Source organism: Myxocyprinus asiaticus, chromosome 42, assembly GCF_019703515.2.
Source record: "Myxocyprinus asiaticus isolate MX2 ecotype Aquarium Trade chromosome 42, UBuf_Myxa_2, whole genome shotgun sequence".
Classification (NCBI taxonomy): domain Eukaryota; kingdom Metazoa; phylum Chordata; class Actinopteri; order Cypriniformes; family Catostomidae; genus Myxocyprinus; species Myxocyprinus asiaticus.
Window position 1 is genome coordinate 25900073 of NC_059385.1, and position 19177 is coordinate 25919249.

The following is a 19177-nucleotide window of genomic DNA, read 5'->3' on the forward strand; positions in this document are numbered from 1 at the left end:
GTTTTGCAAAAAAAAAAAAAATCCAAACTCTGACCCTTGGAATTAAAAAGGCTGTATGGTTTCGCTACTGTACCTTTGCCACTGTAACTGTAAATTACCTTTGCTACAATTGGCTAACCTCTGTATACGAGAAACAGTCTTAATTTTTTTCATCAAGTATGTCTAGAATTTGTAGTCTACAAATTAAATTGTTGACTAAACAAATAATTTTCCTTGCCCACCTTTGATTCTCTGGCTCTTCTTCCAGAAATCCCGTCAGTCACTTGGTTTCTCTAGCGTCTAGAGAGGAATGCTGTGGTCCTCCCAAACACGGGTCTGTCCAAATGAGAGCTCATCATGAGATTTATTACTCTCATGACCAGAGATCCCATTATGACCTGCCCCCCTACCACCAACCTGCCAGTGAGTGAAAAATTCTGTCTCTCTTCTCTGTCCGACTCACCCTACTTTGGTATAGCTCAATGGTTCTCAACCAAGGGGTCATAGCCCACTAGGGGGCCACTTCTAAGAGGGCTGCAAGTTGAGTCAAAATTATTTAAGTTAGAATATTATACTTATACTATGTACTAAATACTTAATATAAATGCTAAAAAAAATGCTAAAATCAAGATGTAGGCCTACAGCATGTAAACTAACATCATACTTAGGGTTAGGGTTAACCATAGGGTCAAAATGCATTCCATTTTTCATATAGAGGTTAAAATAAAAAATATTGTCAAGTTTATTTTTTAAAGGTATTTATTCTTTTAAATGTAACTTCCAAAAAAACCTTTAAAGATAATTGTTTTGGGACAAAGTCCTTCATTGTGGGCCTGGTATAGATAGACACATCCATTTCACTTTCTAACTCTCTTATTTTTCTTCCACAGTTCATTCTTACAAATCATGCAACACACGCTTCCTTCGTTCCAGCAATGTGGCTGAGTCCATGTTGCCCCCTTCACTGGGCCCTCTGTATCCAGATCAGCACCCCTCTGTCCCGCCTCCAGACAGATTAGGCCCCGCACATTATGGACCGCCCTCAACATACACCTCCATATCTCACAGTCACGCACATGGTGTGTACACCCCCGTCTACGACAGCAGACGCGCGTGGAGGCCGCCGCTGTACCCCAGGGAGGGTGGGCGGAGTAACTCTCTCCCTCCAGAGGTTTTCCATTCGTCCGTTTACCAGCCGCCACTCAGAGAGAGATACAACTCGCTTGACAGCCCTTATTGCAGCGCAGCAGAGCAGAGAGCAGCAATGCACAGGGCAAGTTTTATTAGTGTTTATTAAAGTGTTTTGGTTGGACAACTTGGGCACTGACTTACTAAGTAACCCTATTTGCCCTCAAGAACCGGGTTGAAAGTGTAGTCGTAAGATCAAGTGTGTAATTTCTGTTTAGATTTATATCTTCTGTCTCATCCTCTGTCTTTTGTGTAGGACTCATATGCCCGTGTTCATCTTGGCTATGAGGATCTCCATCGCCACAAACAGGAACAGTGGGCACATCACCACGGCAACATGAACAGACCCTCCCAATCGTCTCCTGTCTTCACTGTGAACTTGTGTCCAGAAGTAATGACTAATCATATGCCGTTTTTAGAGATGTGTGTCATGGGAAAACTATATCACATGCCTACATTGTGCTAAAGTGGTGTTAAATTAAATTTGTTGTTTCTTTCCGATTAATAACTTTGGGACTAAAGCTGAAGTCTGAGGTTTGTTAAGCTATTTTAAGTGCTACCGTTGCTCAGCAACTGTGAAAAATCCAAAGCAAAAAGCCTGAAAATTTAGTGTGCGCACAAAGGCTTTGAAATGCATGAACTCTCTGAGAAAGATTTGGCACCACACAGGCTGAGTCACTTTGTATTGTTTCTTTCCTCCCCCATTTTTTGAAAATGGCAGCCTGTTGCATGCTGGTAGGTGTGAAATAGAATGTTGTCATCTTTCTCTTTCTCCTCCTTTAGCATCCAGAGGGTGTAGTTGGTGGGTGTATGACTTGTAAGTGTCATGGTAGAGAAGAAAATCTTGCCCAATACTCCCCTTGGTCGTGCGGCACCATCAGCCCGTTTGAGTCAGAGCCCCACCATTTGTCAACCCACTCCTGTTCCAAGCAGCCAGTAAGTGGAGCCTGCACTGATTCACTCTTCTGTGTTTACTCTGTAACACATTCATATCCATTGCCTTAAATCAATCAAAATAAATGTGTAACAGGTATAAGTGGAGTCGTTTCAGGACATGTTCACAATGATTCACTCTTAAATGTGTTTACTCTCTGATGCAGTCCTGTTGATTCCCTCAAACTGAATCAATATGAATGGGAAGTCAGTACAAGTGGAGACTCTTCAGGTCACATTGAAACAGATGTACTTTTAAATGTACTTTATAACAATTTTCTATTGTTTCCCTTGAAGTGAATCTATATGGATGTGTAGCAGGTGAAAGTTCAGTCCCTTCAGATCGTTTTCAGCCTGATTAACTTTTAAATGTACTTACTCTGTAACATAGCAATTCAGTCCCACAATTTAAATCAGTATGAATGTGAAGTACAATGGAGACACTTCAGATCATGTTGACAGATTTACTTTTGAATTTACTTACTCTATAACAAATTTATATTGATTCATTCGAACAGAATCAAAATCAGAATCAAGATCCCGCGTATCCTTAAAAAGTCTTTAGTTTTCCAAAATTTAAGGTCATAAAAAGTCTTAAATATCTTAAATGATACAGCAAAAGTCTTAATTATCATATAAAGAGGTCTTAAATTTAATTTTTAAATAATGTAACTATAAAACTTCAAAAGAATACGATCTAATTAAATAAATGCACGCGCTGCGTCCTTCAGAGTGAAAACGTGGCACTGCAGATCACATTCTCACTGATTCACTCCTAAATGTGCTATAACACATTCCTGTTGATTTCCTCAAACTGAATTAAAAATGAACATGTAGCAGATGCAAGTGGAGTCACTCCAGATCACATTATCACTAGTTCACTCCTAAATTTACTTGCACTGTAAAACATTCCTATTGATTCCCTTAAACAGAATCAAAATGAATGTGGAGCAGGTGAAAGTGGAGTCACTTCAGATCACTTTCTCACTGATTCACTCTTAAATGTGTTTACTCTCTGATGCAGTCCTATTGATTCCATCCAACTGAATTCAACTTTTTGAATTGATGTAGCAAATTGCTATTGATTCCCTTAAAGTGAATTAAAATTGAATGTGTAGCTGGTACAGTACAAGTGGTGTCACTCCAGATTACATTCATTCTGATTCACTGCTAAATTTATTTTTGCCATAAATTGCTATTGATTCCCTTAAACTGAATAAAAAATGAATAGTACAGGTACAAGTGGAGTCACTTCACATCACATTCACATATTCACATTTAAATTTACTTTGTAACATTATTGTTTAGAGCCCGACCGATATGGGATTTTTGAGTCCGATACCGATACTGATTTTAGAGGGGGAAAATTCACCAATTACAGATATGGTGGCCGATATAGTTAATTTTTGAGCTGGAATGAAAGCAGACCTTTTCTATGTGGATTGTGCACTGATTGGCACAAATATTTTTTATCAAAGAATATGTGACATTATTATTAAACATTGTCAACATTGGAAAAATTACAATATTTCCCTCTGAAATGTGGTGGAGTGGAAGTATAAAGTAATAGAAAATGCCATAGTAATACTCAAGAAAAGTACCTCTAAATTGTACTAAAGTACAGCTTTCTTGCTTATCAAAACATCATCAGCAATATTTCGCTGCTAACAAAACAGTCACAAACAATAACTTCGCTGTTATTCGGTTCGCTGCTGCCGAGTCAAGAGATAAACAGCGGCAGCAGTGTTACACCATATTCTGCTATAAGAGTTCAGGGGAAACTTTCAACGGTGGAAAACCAGACTTTTAAATATTACATTTTGTAAATGCAATGACTGGAATTGTTCAGTTCATTGGGTACCAAACCGCGAATCCTGAACAAAACAGTTTGGTGAATACATTTTTACACATTATCTTCCACTCAGCTGACAAGGTATGAAAGTAGCTACGTGGATAGCTAGTTAGCTATAAGCTCGTCGTAGTTATATTGAAAAAGGAAAATGATGGGGTCATTGTTTATTAACTTTCCAGTATGTATTTCACAAACTAGTTAGCAAATTACCGTGAAGACACCGCTTAACTCCACACTGTCAGCAGAACCACCATCAGCTCAGCTCTGTAAACAATGGAGTCGGAGCGCGCTCTGCTGGACAAACTACGTTATGACACCAATTCTAAATCACCCCAAGCATTGTTTTCTGCATTATATGTTCTGAAAAAAAAAGTTTTCATATCTGCGCATATCAGAAAACAAATACGCCAATACGATATATCTGTGAAAGGCTAATATTGGCCGATAATATCGGCCGACCGATAAATTGTTCGGGTACTATTATTGTTAATTCCCACAAACTGAATCACTCAGTTTTATTTATAAATGTGTTACTCTATAACACTTTCCTATTGGTTCCATCACACTGAATCAAAATGAAGCCAAATTAATTCTTAGGATATTTTAGCCAAAAATAAATATGCTAAATTTTATGCAAATACTGTTCCTAAGTGATATCTGATTCCTAATTGATATCTGTTTAACTCTCCTCAGGATGGAGAGAGTGGTGGCAAACGATGGCTACATATGTTTGAGCACTACAGGCGACTGAAAGATGAAGACCCCATCATTCCTTTCGGAGAGGGGCCCATTATCTCCAAATGGGGAGCAATCTCTCGGGCCTCCCGCACCGGCTACCACACCACTGACCCGGTCCAGGCAACTGTATTGCAGGGGAGTGCCGGTACAACGTCAATCAACTTCATAGGTTAGAATCTAAATCTATGCTTGCTTTTCAAGAAAATGCCTTAGTGAATGGATACCATTTTCTGCCTTTTGATGCATCATTTGATTTCTTTGCTCTGTGAGTGATTATGTTCTCTTCTCTTTACAGATTACGGCTCTCATATTGGTCACAGTGACCTCAGATGGGGCCCACGCAGTGCTGATTCCACTAGTCACTCCAGCTATCTAGAGAAGTAACACTTCAAACTGAAACATCTTATCTAGAAACGTTCTATTTCATAATGTATGTTTGGGAGGAGCTTGTTCATCTAGGCCTGCCAAAGAAGCTGTTTCCCTTGCGCCAGTGACTTTTCTTCCATCATCCCTCCACCTCCCCATCTCCACCTTTATATTTCTTAATGCCTATACCAATTATTTCAAAACTGTCTTTATATTTCTTGCTTTAGTCAGATAGTCTGTGGGGACCCTGTGCTCAAGCCCCTCCGTTATGGACTGCTTGCCAAATATGTTTGCCTTAATGCCCTCCAGGACTATATGAACCAGTGAACTTGTGAAATGCAATTTGAACCATAGTTTAAATTTAGAGCATAACTGGTCTTGCACTCGTCCTTGCATGGCGGATGATAAAACAGGCAAAAAAGTCCTATAGACTTAAATTGCAGGAGGGACTGGAGGCATATTTAGGGACCAGAATATTATAGATACTTGGGGGTCAATGAATAACCACCTAGCAATGCTTTAGCATCCACCCAGAACACTCTAGCAACCGCATAGCAATGCCCTGGCAACCACACAGAACACCATAGCATCATGGCTGTAAGATTTGCCAGGCAAACAATACTTATATTTTCATCAGAATATATTTTAATTGCTATACAAATGGCTCTAAAAAGAGTAAATTTCATGTATCACTTATTATCAGTGTCATATGTACATTAATTTTATTTGTTGGAAATATTCGCAAGTAATCTTCACAAGTAGTCCCCTCTTTACCCCAACTTCATCCCACTGTAGTCGTCTTGCTGCTGCCTTCTATAAATAGAGCAGCAGCCGGAACACAGCTCCTTTAGTTTTGTGTTTGTAGAGCTCTTAAACACAGCAGAGAAGACTTACATTTACATAGAGTCTCCTTAAATCCTACAAGTTCATATCTCCCTCTACAATTCATGCCCCCTCTCCCCTCATGAATGGGGTTGAAAGTGCAAGTGGTTGGATTTTTCATCGCCCTTTGTGCCCGCAGTCTTTTCTATGGTTTCCTTTTGGTCGGCCGTCGCAGGCCCCCTCTCACCTCAGGCTCTATGGCGGCTGCCCACCCGCCTTCCCTGTAGTTATGCCACTGATCCCTAGTACCTGTAAGACATCTATGTGTAAATAACCTCTGTTAAGACCGGCTAACATCTTTGTACAGACAAAGCTCACATTGTTGTTCATCAGAGTAGACCAATAGGCATTTATAAATAAATTGGTGCGGTGAAGTAGTCACTACACAAAAATATCAGTTCTCAATTACAGTATCAGTGAAATGTAATGATTCTCGACACCAATTCGATACCATTGCAAAATGAACATGGTATTAAAAGCTCCATTATTCACCAAGATAAAAACTAGTATAAAAAAAGAAAATGGAAATTTTTTATTCTTTCATATTCATAGAGCAAAACAAGTTGGAAAACTGGCATTTCATGATGGCCTTCAATTTCAAAATAGCCATAAAATTCCTGTTTTCATGGTGTGTCCTTTTTAATAACACATCGGTGATGTTTGGTGTCAATGATGATTACTCATAGGGCAGATTCTGAGTGGGAGAAAAGTTTTTCTCACCTGATCTCAATATTGAGTTTCTAGTCTGAGGACACCAAACCATAGATCTAGAATACTTTGTGTTCTCAGGTTTGTGTGTGTTTCAGAGTTAAGTGTGTTTGTATGTGTGTGTTTCAGTGATCATCTGGCAGTGTCAGGGCTGCATGTGCAGCGTAATTCCTTAAGCAGCTGGTCAAAGCAGAGCTCAGAACTCCTGGGGAAGTACGGAACAGAGAGTCAGCCCGACAGAAACATCGAACTGGAGCTGTCCGCTCTGGACATGGAGGATACTGAGACACAGGACAGCAAGCCTGAGGTAGTATCTTTTAGATTTTGGTCGCATTTACACTGTTAACTAATTCTGATTTGTATTTTTCATGCTGTTACACTGAGGGATACTCTGCATTTATAGTGCAATTCATGTTAAACACTTGTGAGGACTACTACTAAAAATAAACATAAAATGCTTGACAGTGTTGACTGACAGCCTTGTGCATCTTGGCTAATTATTCATGTAAAACAGTTGATTTTGGCTCAAGTGAATGTAAATAGGTGAGACAAAAAATGTGCGTTAATGATCTGTGCATTAAGCCTTGCAGTGTAAATGAAGCCTTAGTCTTTAAAGCCCAGTTGCACTTAGTTTTGTGTTGTTTATTATGTCTTGTCTTGTTTTGTCTGAAGGACTCACTTGAAACACCAAGTCACTCACAGTGCAGTCACCTCTCTTCTGTCTTCAGTGAGCCAGTGGCCCGATCCCAAATGGACAATCGTCTGCCTGACAGAATGGACACCCACCTTATAAAGAAGATGGCATTTAGGTGAGTCAAAGAAATTCTGAAGCGTAGGTCTGTAAAGATTTATGGCCTATTCATGCAACCTTGAATTTTTGACATGAAAAACATTCAAAATAAAAATTAAAATGAAAAAAATTGTCTCTGTGAGTTTGAGATATTGATCCATGTGTTTTATTTGGAGTCTAGGTATACAGTATATACTGTATAGTATCTCAGTATAGTTAATTTTGCTGGTAATGCCCATTTTTACTGTATCTCATTCGATTATTTTATCTTTTTATTTGGAACTTTACGTACGCAAGGCAAAAGATGAGATTATTCATAACAAATGAATGAGAAGTCTGGCATCAGTACAAAAACAGCTTCACATTATGGACTGTAAGTTGAGTAAAAAAAAAAAAAGAGTCAAAACAGTAAAACAAATATGTTTTTATTATTATTATTATTTGTATTATTATTGTTGATCTCACTCCAAATTCTGATTGAAGGAGCTGATTTTGTTTTCTGATTTTGTAAAATAGCCGATATCCACAGTTTTCTTGACCAACCACTGTTTTCTGATTCTGGTCTCTTGGCTTGGGATCAATGCCTTTTTCATGTATCGATAATCAGAAAATGTTCCCGATGATCGTCTATATTGGCATTTTTTTTCCATATATAAATAGGGCTACTGATTTCACAATAGTCTCTTCATACATATTTCTCAACACAACATTTGTAAAGTGTGAGCGGCAATTTCCTCAAACATGTTTTGGAAAAAGGGACTCTCCACCACGTTAAGTGGCTGCATATCGTAGACTATAAACTTAGCTACACAATTTGTTAGCTACTTGGCTTGTGGCGAATCAGTTGATAATTTTTTCCAAGGGTTCAAAGTTTCCGCAAATGTAGGTTATACCTGTGTGTTGCCTTTCGCTGCACATACTTGCCCAAAACTGTCCTATTTGTTTAAATGCCATAACATTATACATAACAAAACACTATGCAAAACACCATCTGGACAAACGTAGGGGTGACAGAGGTGAAGATAACTTAGTATTAGGTACCGTAAATGTTATATCACCCCCTTGTGGTCTCCTAAGGCTATTACGGCAGACTACATTAAATGGAAGGCCAACTGACAGTGAATTGGAAAGCACGCAAATTAGACTTTATATTACCTGCTTGTGCGTGCCACTACACGGGACGAAACCAGTTCCACCCGGAGGTTGTAGAACCTCGCAAAGGTGTTGGGTGTTGCCCAGCCCGCTGCTCTGCAAATGTCTGTTAGAGAGGCGCCCCTGGCCAAGGCCCAGGAGGCCGCTACACCCCAGGTAGAATGGGCTCGTAGCCCTACCGGGGGCGGCACGTCCTGGGCGTGATATGCCATAATTATGGCGTCAATGAGCCAGTGGGCGATCCTCTGCTTGGAGACAGCGCTTCCTTTCCGCTGTCCACCAAAGCAGACAAAGAGCTGCTCAGAGACTCTAAAGCTCTGCGTGCGATCCAAATAGATGCGTAAAGCATGCACTGGACACAGCAACATCAGGGCTGGGTCTGCCTCCTCATGGGGCAGCGCTTGCAGGTTCACCACCTGGTCCCTAAAAGAGGTCGTGGGAACCTTGGGCACATAGCCCGGTCGGGGTCTCAGGATCACGTGAGAGTAGCCCGGACCGAACTCCAGGCACATTTCGCTGACAGAGAACGCTTGCAGGTCTCCTACCCTCTTGATGAAAGTGAGCACAGTCAGGAGGGCAGTCTTCAAGGAGAGTGCCTTAAGCTCAGCTGACTGCAAAGGCTCAAATGGGGCTCTCTGTACACTCTGAAGAACTGCAGAGAGGTCCCATGAGGGAACGAGGTGCGGTCTGGAGGGATTCAGCCTCCTGGCGCCTCTCAGGAACCTGATGATCAGGTCGTGCTTCCCTAAGGACTTACCGTCCACTGTGTCGTGGTGTGCTGCTATAGCGGTTACATAGACCTTCAAGGTTTAAGGGGACAGACGCCCTTCCCACCTCTCCTGCAGGAAGGAAAGCACCGAACCGACTGCGCATCTCTGGGGGTCTTCCCATCGGGAAGAACACCACTTAGCAAACAGACGGCACTTAGAGGCATACAGGCGCCTCGTAGAGGGGGCCCTAGCCTAAATGATCGTGTCTACCACTGCGGGTGGTAGACCGCTTAGGTCTTCCGCGCCCCGTCCAGGGGCCAGATATGGAGATTCCAGAGGTCTGGTCGCGGGTGTCAGATGGTGTCCCGTCCCTGAGAAAGAAGATCCTTCCTCAGGGGAATTCGCCCGGGGGGGGGCTGTCGCGAGGAGCGTGAGGTCCGAGAACCATGTCTGGGTGGGACAGTAGGGTGCTTTTCTGGGCATTCTCTGTAGCGCACCAGTGCAGAGGGGGGAGAAGCTGCTGAAATACGCCGTCAGATCCAGCAGAGGTGAATGAACAGTCGTGGGAATTCAGCTCAGTGAGCATGAACGTTCGGCTCCGAAGAGAAAATCTGAACGAGTGGTTGCATACCAGCTCCTTTTATACCCGTATGTCCGGGGAAGTGGTATGCAAATACTCATTTCATTGGCCTTTTATCAAAGACCAGAGGTGTCTCGGGCTCCCAAGAGTGACCCCTAGTGTCACTACATCGACACAACGTCGAGTGAGTGACAGATAGGGAACACTGGAGACCGGAAAATGAAAACAGGCTTCCGTTATGAATCGTGGTACACTTCCACGTTCAGGAAAAAGGTGGATACACCCACTTGTGAATGTATATCAGTTAAATATTAATGAGGCAAGTTGTGACTTTGCTCGTCAACTATAAACAACTTAGCGCAATGCGAAGCGGAGGTTAACAATACCTCTTAATATCATGTTCTTCATCATCTTGACTTGTTTGGGACATGTCCCACATTATATTTTTGCATTACTGTTTCTTCATTCCTCTCACTTGTAAATAACATTATGCAGTTTTGCCCACTAATAACCACGCAAATATATCTACTGGGTTGGTGTAATACAATCTGTAACAGCTAACACGTTTCTTCCGTTGAACTGTATTATACCTTTATAGAGCCTTCAGAGTTTCAGTTGTTATAACTCTTTCTTTATTTTCTTAATGTGTGACTTGACATTACAGGAAGACCCTCTCTCCTGGAGGCCCCAGTATTGGGAAGATGCCAATGAGGACATGCTCGCCCAGGCCTGGAGAGCCCCCACGACCCAGCCCAGGACCTGAGATGCTGCTAAACGGGACCTGAGGTGGGCTGGACACAACAGCCCCCACTTGTTCCAATTCCACGGGGTCATGCCAAGAATCCACCATACTCCTTTTGTAGAAGGTAAAGTTGCCCTTATAGGAGTCAATTGAGGCAGCCAGATGCAGCCAAAAGCCTTCTGTATTCATGTGTTCTCTTCATAAGAGCTAGCTATGCCCTGCAATTGTAATCACTAGTCATCTATTCAGAGTTTTTTTTTAAATCACCTCTCGTGGATGAATGAATCATGATGAGTCACAACTCCACCTCAGGTACCTCTTGATGTCATCCAATCAAAACTCTCTCCAATGCACAATAGAAGTTATCTGTGCCCACCTGTCTTCAGCCGTATTGGTTCTGAAAGTATTTTCCTGATTCATTTTCTCCATAGAGAATTAAAAAAAACATTGTTAAAAGGTTATAAGCCGTGAACCAAACCAAAAAGCTCTGAGTTGAATCACACCATTACAAATTGCTTTGCATTACTTTGATTTAATGCAAAAAAGACAAAGAAGCAAGAATGTGCATTTAACGTCTTTAATGAGGGGATGAACTACAATCCCATGAAGCATTTAAAAACGGTTAAAAATATAAAACTGTTGATTTAAAATCAGTGATTATAAGAATAGAAACAATATATTTTAAGTTTATTACAAAATATTCAGATATATGGACTGTGTCATTTATGAGTGTAATGGGAGTGGGCGTTCTCTGTAGAGCTCTATTGCAATGATTTTTTTGCTGCAGTTCTCTGATTGGTGGACCTCTCAGGATTGTGGGTAGTGTAGTTCTTCATGAGGAATTCTGCTACTAAAAACAATTTTTAAAAAATTAAGTTGAAATAATACAGACTAATGGGTTCAGTTGAAGCATATACCATCAATTAACAACCTCGGAGCTCATAGTTGGTCTGTCTTAAAAAGTTTAAATGTTATCGTCAAAAACCTATTTCTCTATAGAAAAAGAAATTGTGTTTTTACTACGCAACTGTTGCGCTTTATTACCCATGTTCTATAACTTTGTACAAAAAGTGACGGTTCTTACTAGCTTTTAACACACTGAATACATTACAATCTACTGTATTTGACTATACAACAGTCTCTTCCGATTGGTAATTACAGATATACCGCATATCAGTGTTTACAGTATAGAGTCAGATATATATAGCAAGATTAACCAAGGTGCTCAGAATTTATAGTACTCGCATTATTGTTGTTATTGCAGTGTTAGCCACTGAAATGTACATGAATTGTTTGGTCATGAATATGACATCATTGTTTAAATATACGGGTTATGGTATACGTCTGCTGTTTCACAGGCAATCAATATTTTGTACAAGTTCTTAAAGGAATAGTTTACCCAAAAATAGATTCTGTCACTACTTATCCTCATGTTGTTCCAAACCTTTATGATTTTATTTTTTATTTTTAAGGTGAACTTAGACAAAAAGCTTGTGGTTCTCTTTTCAGTACAGTGAAAGTAAATGAGCATGGATGCTGTCAAGCTCCAAAAATAAAAAAGCACAATAAACGTAATAGTTAAATAGTAAATAAATAAGTAGTCCATGTGACTTGTACACTATTTTCCGGGGCTTGTTAAGCTATACAATAACTTTGTGTGAAGAACAGACCAAAATTTAAGTCGTAAATTGCTGCAAATCGCCAGATTTGACATTAACGATAGTCACGAGATTCGCGTGAACCAGTGACGTTTTTACTACATTGTTGTCAAACCTGGTGCAATGTGAATAACGATTTAAAATTTGGATAAAAATCCAAATTTTCATTTTTGGGTAAGCTATTCCTTTAATAGTTAAAAACAGCACAATGGGATTAGACGGTAGAAGTTAGAATTGATGAGAAAAAAGATGTGCGTTTAAAGCGTATGGAATGTGGAACACAGTTTCTCTTTGATGCGTTGTGTAAGTGTAAGTTCCCCATTTCTGTGTTCCTGCTTATTGTTTACAATGGTCAAAAGTTCACATCAGTTTTTTTCCTGTAGTTTTAGTTTGACGGAGAAAAAACGACAATTAGACTACTTGGTTTCATATTTAAAATTTTCCTTAATTTACGACACAACATTGCTAACTTCCATGAAGTTGTAGTCAAAAATATTTTTAGAATCAGAATGAGCTTTATTGTCTATATACAAGGAATTTTTCTTGGTGACAGAAGCTTCCAGTGCACAAACAATACAACAACAAGACAGAGATTAAAAAAATAATAATAATAAAATAAAATAGAATAAAAATAAAGAGCAAATAGAAAAATAAATATATATAGAAATACCCAATAATACAAAAATATACATATAGTATGTACAAATACAAATCTGTTATATACAGTGCAAGGGAATGTAATCCAGAAGAGGTAGGATATGTTAAATAATATAATTGACTAGGCTGTGTATTGCACGTAATTATAGTATAGTTTTAACTGTTCATGAGATGGATAGCCATAAGGAAAAATACGTGCTTGTGCCTGACGGTTCTAGTGCTCAGTGCTCTGTAGCGTCGGCTAGAAGGCAACAGTTCAAAATGGTAGTGGACTGGGTGAGTGGGGTCCAGAGTGATTTTACCAGCCCTTTTCCTCCCATTTTGTACATGTTTAAAAAAATTTGGAAGAACATTCAACCCTGTCTACCAACTGTCAAATTTTTTTAATTATTCTGTATTTCCCATTTGGTAAACAAACAAACATTTTAAGAAACTTGTGGTGTTTATTTACAGTAAATGTAGTTTTGTGTGCTGACACAACTGTTCTTGCGAGAGTGGGGAATTTTAAGGGAGAGTGGGGTGTTTTTCCACATAGGAAAAACTGTCCTTTTTACAATAAGATTTATTTGTTTATATATATATATATATATATATATATATATATATATATATATATATATATATATATAAATATATATATATATATAATTTGTCAGGGGATTATGATGTTTTTCAGCTTCCATCTTTTATTTTATAAAAACGGTCACTTATTTTATTTGCTATTCACTTGTCTTCTTTGTTATTTCTTTTCTTTGTTAAATGTATTGTATCTTATGTTGGTATTTGTGTATGAGTGTGCACATGTATGTATTTGTTAATCCTGAACAAAAAACGTATATGAATGCAGGATCACTTAAGACTGTTAATCCTGGTTTTACTTTACGTTTATAAGCCCAGTGTCATCTTTAAGAAATGAGAAATGTGGAGTTAAATCTTTCTGGTCTTGGCATTTTTCTCATACAGTCAAAGTTTTATTTTCAACAAGGCATGTTAACAGTTGCACCTCTGCAGCCCTGTAGGAAAGAGATATTAACTTAAAGGGATAGTTCACCCAAAAATGAAAATTCTGTGATCATTTACTCACCCTTATTTCGCTCCAAACCTGTATGACTTTCTTTCTTCATTGGAAAGCTAAAGAAAATATGTTGAAGAATGTTAAATACCGTTTTTGTCTATTCAATGAAAGTCAATGGGGTCCAAAACAATATTGGAACTCATTGACTCATTGTATGGACAAAAAAAGACATTTCTCAAAATATCTTCTTTTGTGTTCCACAGAAGACAGAAATGCATACAGGTTTGGAGCAACATGAGGGTGAGTAAATGATGACAGAACTGATGATGGATGAACAATCCCTTTAAGCTTACATCGAGTGCGGGTGTAACATCTTGTTGATTTAGTGTATGAATAGAAACAATGTGTTTTGCCTTTTTATTTTTTGTTTATAGAGAAAAGTATTTGCCTTTATTTTTAAATTCATTTTTATTTATCTCATCTGATGTGAGTGATTTAAAAATAGAGCTGGGTTAGTAGCAATATCTTGCTAGCTTTCAAATTGCATTTAAAATGTTGCTTTCTCATTTTTTTTTATCACCTAAAGCAACTTAACGAAGCCTTATGAGTACATGTTTTTATTCTGTTTTATCAGCCCAGCTCTGTATCATGCATGCATCCTTTGGGAAAGGGTTTCTTTGGCAAAGGAAGTATGATTGTGTAGTTGTGTCACACAACACCCCAGTGCTGTGAGTGTACTGCACATGCCCACTTTGTGGTTGTATCTTGTATCATGTTCACTTCCTGCCTATAGCACTTAGTGTCTGTTTTTATGGATGAATATCAGGATTATGATTGTAATTTTTTTATATCCATAGTTTTTTCCCTTGGAAATTGTAATTTTGTTTGCATTTGAATTTTAAACATTTGCTTGGCTGGGGAAGGACTTTTATCGGTTGGTTGTGATAAGATTAGTTGTGACAAGCTTGTTTTGTCCTGTGTGCAACCGCAAACAATGAACTGATGTGTTGGATATTTTTATGTCTGTATTAGACATTTTATTTGCAAATCTATTGTTCGATTCAATTGTAAATGAATATAAGATGGACATCCGTCATTTTATAAAGCCAGAGCCATCATTAGATGGACATACTGCACATTTTTATGATATATAGTCAACTATATTTAAATATATGAGGATATTTATGGTCACAGAGAGAGAATCTAAAAGTTAGGAATATCTTTTGATTAAATAATAACAGATATTTATATTGAATTTGTTTATTTTAAAATACCACTGGGCTGATATTTCCCTTGCTTGTGGCAATGCAAGACAGAATATATAGAAACGTAGCCAATGCACAGTTAAATCTTACTGTTTTTGGTTGTTTGTTTGTTATTGCTCTTGTGTCTTGGCTAAACTTTGCTCTAATATGTAGGGCAAGCTGGTGAGATGAAATGAAAGTTCATGACATGTAACTGCATGCCAAGATAATAAACACAATTATGTTATCACATGAGTGCCTGGCCTCTTTTTTGCCCCAAAGATGCAGTTATTTGCATAAGTATGACATCTGCTGGTGTACTGTGGTTCTGAAGCTGAAAAATCTTAAATATATCAATTAGCTGGTTCAAAGAGTAAAATACAAAGCTTATCTCATAAGTAGGAAGGAAAGTTGATCACAGCCAATGTTGTAACTTCATAACCACATGAGTGTCGAGACACAATTACATGTTGTAAATATTATATATCATATGTATTATATGAAATGGTACTTAAACTATAACAATTCAAGCCAGTCCATTTACATTCTTTGCACACAGAGAACATAAATATAACAAGTAGATCATTTCAGAAATCAATAATTCTGATTATTTTGATGTCTTTGATAAATTTTGATGATTGGTTTTTATGTTATCAAATCACAGATTACTGTGTATTCAAGAAAAAATATTTTCAAACAGATTTTTGTAATAAAAAAACAAAACAGGAACAGACATACTGTAATATTTGTTTAATAAATGTCCCAGTGGCTTATCTTTATGTAAATAAATCCTTAATCTTAAAGAAATAGTTCACCCAAAAATAAAAACTCATCATTTACTCACCCTCATGCTATCCCAGATGTGTATGACTTTCTTTCTTCTGCAGAACACAAATTAAATTAATTATTTTTAAAGAATATCTCCAAAAAACATATAAAGGCAGCATAAACGTAATCCATGTGATTCCAGTGGTTAAATCCATAACTTCAGAAGTGATATGATAGGTGTGGATGAGAAACAAATCAATATGTAAGTCCTTTTTTACTATGAATCTCCCCTTTCACTTACACATTCTTCTTCTTTTGTTTTTTAGTGATTCACATTCTTCATGCATATCGCCACCTACTGGTCGGGACTGGTCAAAGGTGGAGATTTATAGTAAAAAAGGATTTAAATATTGATCTGTTTTCCACCCACATCTATCATATCGCTTCAGAAGACATGGATTAAACCACTGGAGTCTTATGGATTACTTTTCTGCTGCCTTTATGTGTTTTTTGGAGCTTCAAAGTTCTGTTCACTATTCACTTGCATTGTATGGACCTACAGAGCTGAGATATTCTTCTAAAAAAATATTCATTTGTGTTCTTCAGAAGAAAGGAAGTCATACACATATGGGATGGCATGAGGGCGAGTAGCCTAAATGATGAGTTTTTATTTTTGGGTGAACTATTCCTTTAAGAGGTTGTGGGGAATGCGTGTTTATTTGTTATTTATATAGCATACAACCATACTAATAATATTTATAAAGTATGCAGCATGTATACTGTATGCAGTATGAAAGCTTTTTGTATGCCTGGAATACCCTGATGACCTATTACGCTGCCAAAATGTGCAGTATATAGCCTGTAACCAGAGCAAACTACGTAGGCCTAAAAAACCGGTCATTTCATACAATGCACTCCATTTGACATTCCCAGTGTGAATATAACAAGATTTTGAACATCTTCTTGTCACATTATTTTAATGAACTGCCAAGAGTTAAGACAGTTTACCCAATATTGGAATAAAAACGCACAATATCCGTTTAATTTCTGAAATGATAACTGAACACTACTAAACTGAACATGAAACAAAGTGAGGTAATGTGACAACCATGTTGCATACTACTGTTTATATACTGTAGTATATACTAAGTAGTATGTAGTAAGTAATATACTAGTGTTCCATTCTGTACGTAGCTGCGTCCGCGCATGCGCAGTTTGAGCGGGGTTTGGTTTGTGTTTACAGCTGCACTGTTGCTGGCTAACGTTCAAAGCTGTTATGTCAAGCATCTCTGGAATAAAAAGCGTTTGTGGAAACAGGTAGGATGCGTGGCAGCGATGCATACCTCTGTGTTTTTATGTAATCTACACATCCGTTTTGCGCCATTCTAGGCGTTTTAAAGGAGGAAAGTAAAATATAGTAACACATTTACATTTGGATGTGAGGCTAGCATGCTATAGTGTGTTAGCCCGTTAAAGGCCGTGTGCTGCTGTGCTTCAGTGCATGACACAAAAACTGCAAAGATCTGGGATCTGCACACCACACATGCTTATATTTGTGACCGATGCTGTTTTGCACCAAGAGCAATAGAAAAATCAGGACATTGTTAGTGCATTATTTTTTAAGCAACATAAAAGGTGGAATTAAAAGGATTTGTTGTCAGTATAAATGCATCATCTAGAAATATATACAACACTGCAATTACATTTTGAACTACTGTATACAGATGATGCATTCGTGTTTGTAATTGTTTTGAGTCTAGTTTGACGTGTTTGATGATAATCGTGACAGTGTGATTGTAGGAACACGACATTATTCCTCCACCCAGAGGCAGGTCTGCCTATTACTTACAGTCCGCAGTGAACTTCAGCTGTCATAAATGCAATTTAACGTTATTAACATGATTTCAGATTGCATAATAAGAATTGTCTTGTTGGGTGATTCTCACGAAACGTGACAAGTAAATGTCCTGTTTCTATCTCTGACATTGAAAATAAACAAATATGAAGCTTTGCTTTATTAAATTATTACTCATTTGGCATATAGAAAATGAAGCCTTTTTAAGATTTTTTTACATTGTGACGTTTTCATGAGTTACGCACATTTTACCGCCCAAATCTCCTTACCTCAACGGTGAAAAAAAGATGGCCATCATTAAGGTTGGGTTTTGATTTTATCGCCTCTGAAATTTATCGGCCAATTTTTACCAAATTAAAACAATCGGTATATCGGTTATACAGCTGAAGTCAGAAGTTTACATACACCTTAGCCAAATACATTTGAACTAAGTTTTTCACAATTCCTGACATTTAATCATAGAAAACATTCCCTGTCTTAGGTCAGTAAGGATCACTACTTTATTTTACGAATGTGAAATGTCAGAATAATAGAGAATGAGAGAATGATTTATTTCAGCTTGTATTTCTTTCATCACATTCCCAGTGGGTCAGAAGTTTACATACACTTTGTTAGTATTTGGTAGCATTGCCTTTAAATTGTTTAACTTGGGTCAGATATTTTGGGTAGCCTTCCACAAGCTTCTCACAATAAGTTGCTGGAATTCTGTAACTGAGACAGGTTTGTAGGCCACGCTTTTTCAGTTCTGCCCACAAATTTTCTATCGGATTGAGGTCAAGACGTTGTGATGGCCACTCCAGTACCTTGACTTTGTTGTCCTTAAGCCATTTTGCCACAACGTTGGAGGTGTGCTTGGGGTCATTGTCCATGTGGAAGACCCATTTGTGACCAAGCTTTAACTTCCTGGCTGATGTCTTGAGATGTTGCTTCAATATAGCCACATAATTTTCCTTCCTCATGATGCCATCTATTTTGTGAAGTGCACCAGTCCCTCCTGCAGCAAAGCACCCCCACAACATGATGCTGCCACCCCCATGCTTCACGGTTGGGATGGTGTTCTTTGGCTTGCAAGCCTCACCCCTTTTCCTCCAAACATAACGATGGTCATTATGGCCAAACAGTAACATTTTTGTTTAATCAGACCAGAGGATATTTCTTCATAAAGTAAGATCTTTGTCCCCATGTGCACTTGCAAACTGTAGTCTGGCTTTTTTATGGCAGTTTTGGAGCAGTGGCTTCTTCCTTGCTGAGCAGTAGGGCTGCACCTAACGATTATCTTTTTTTATCGATTAATCTAACGATTCATTTTCCGATTAGTCGATTAATCTAACGACTAATTTGCAGATTATTCTAAAGATTT

At 38.3% G+C, this 19177-nt stretch overlaps 2 protein-coding genes across 5 annotated transcripts in view; both read left to right on the plus strand.

Moving 5' to 3' along the window:
* LOC127432489 (roquin-2-like) overlaps nucleotides 1–15444 on the plus strand; it is a 41685-nt gene extending 26241 nt beyond the window's left edge. For 2 of the 3 annotated variants that reach the window (XM_051683614.1, XM_051683615.1), the window contains exons 11-19: nucleotides 248–402; nucleotides 870–1252; nucleotides 1424–1558; nucleotides 1951–2103; nucleotides 4646–4859; nucleotides 4986–5070; nucleotides 6776–6953; nucleotides 7319–7455; nucleotides 10543–15444. In XM_051683614.1, the coding sequence (XP_051539574.1) occupies nucleotides 248–402; nucleotides 870–1252; nucleotides 1424–1558; nucleotides 1951–2103; nucleotides 4646–4859; nucleotides 4986–5070; nucleotides 6776–6953; nucleotides 7319–7455; nucleotides 10543–10663 (1561 nt within the window). In that variant the 3' untranslated portion in view covers nucleotides 10664–15444. The remainder of the gene's footprint in view (nucleotides 1–247; nucleotides 403–869; nucleotides 1253–1423; nucleotides 1559–1950; nucleotides 2104–4645; nucleotides 4860–4985; nucleotides 5071–6775; nucleotides 6954–7318; nucleotides 7456–10542) is intronic. The other variant, XR_007895753.1, reaches the window with a different exon arrangement.
* Nucleotides 15445–16679: 1235 nt separating this feature from the next.
* LOC127432493 (rab GTPase-activating protein 1) overlaps nucleotides 16680–19177 on the plus strand; it is a 157679-nt gene continuing 155181 nt past the window's right edge. The window contains exon 1 of one of the 2 annotated variants that reach the window (XM_051683625.1): nucleotides 16680–17279. The gene's annotated coding sequence lies outside the window, so the exon portion shown is untranslated. The remainder of the gene's footprint in view (nucleotides 17280–19177) is intronic. The other variant, XM_051683624.1, reaches the window with a different exon arrangement.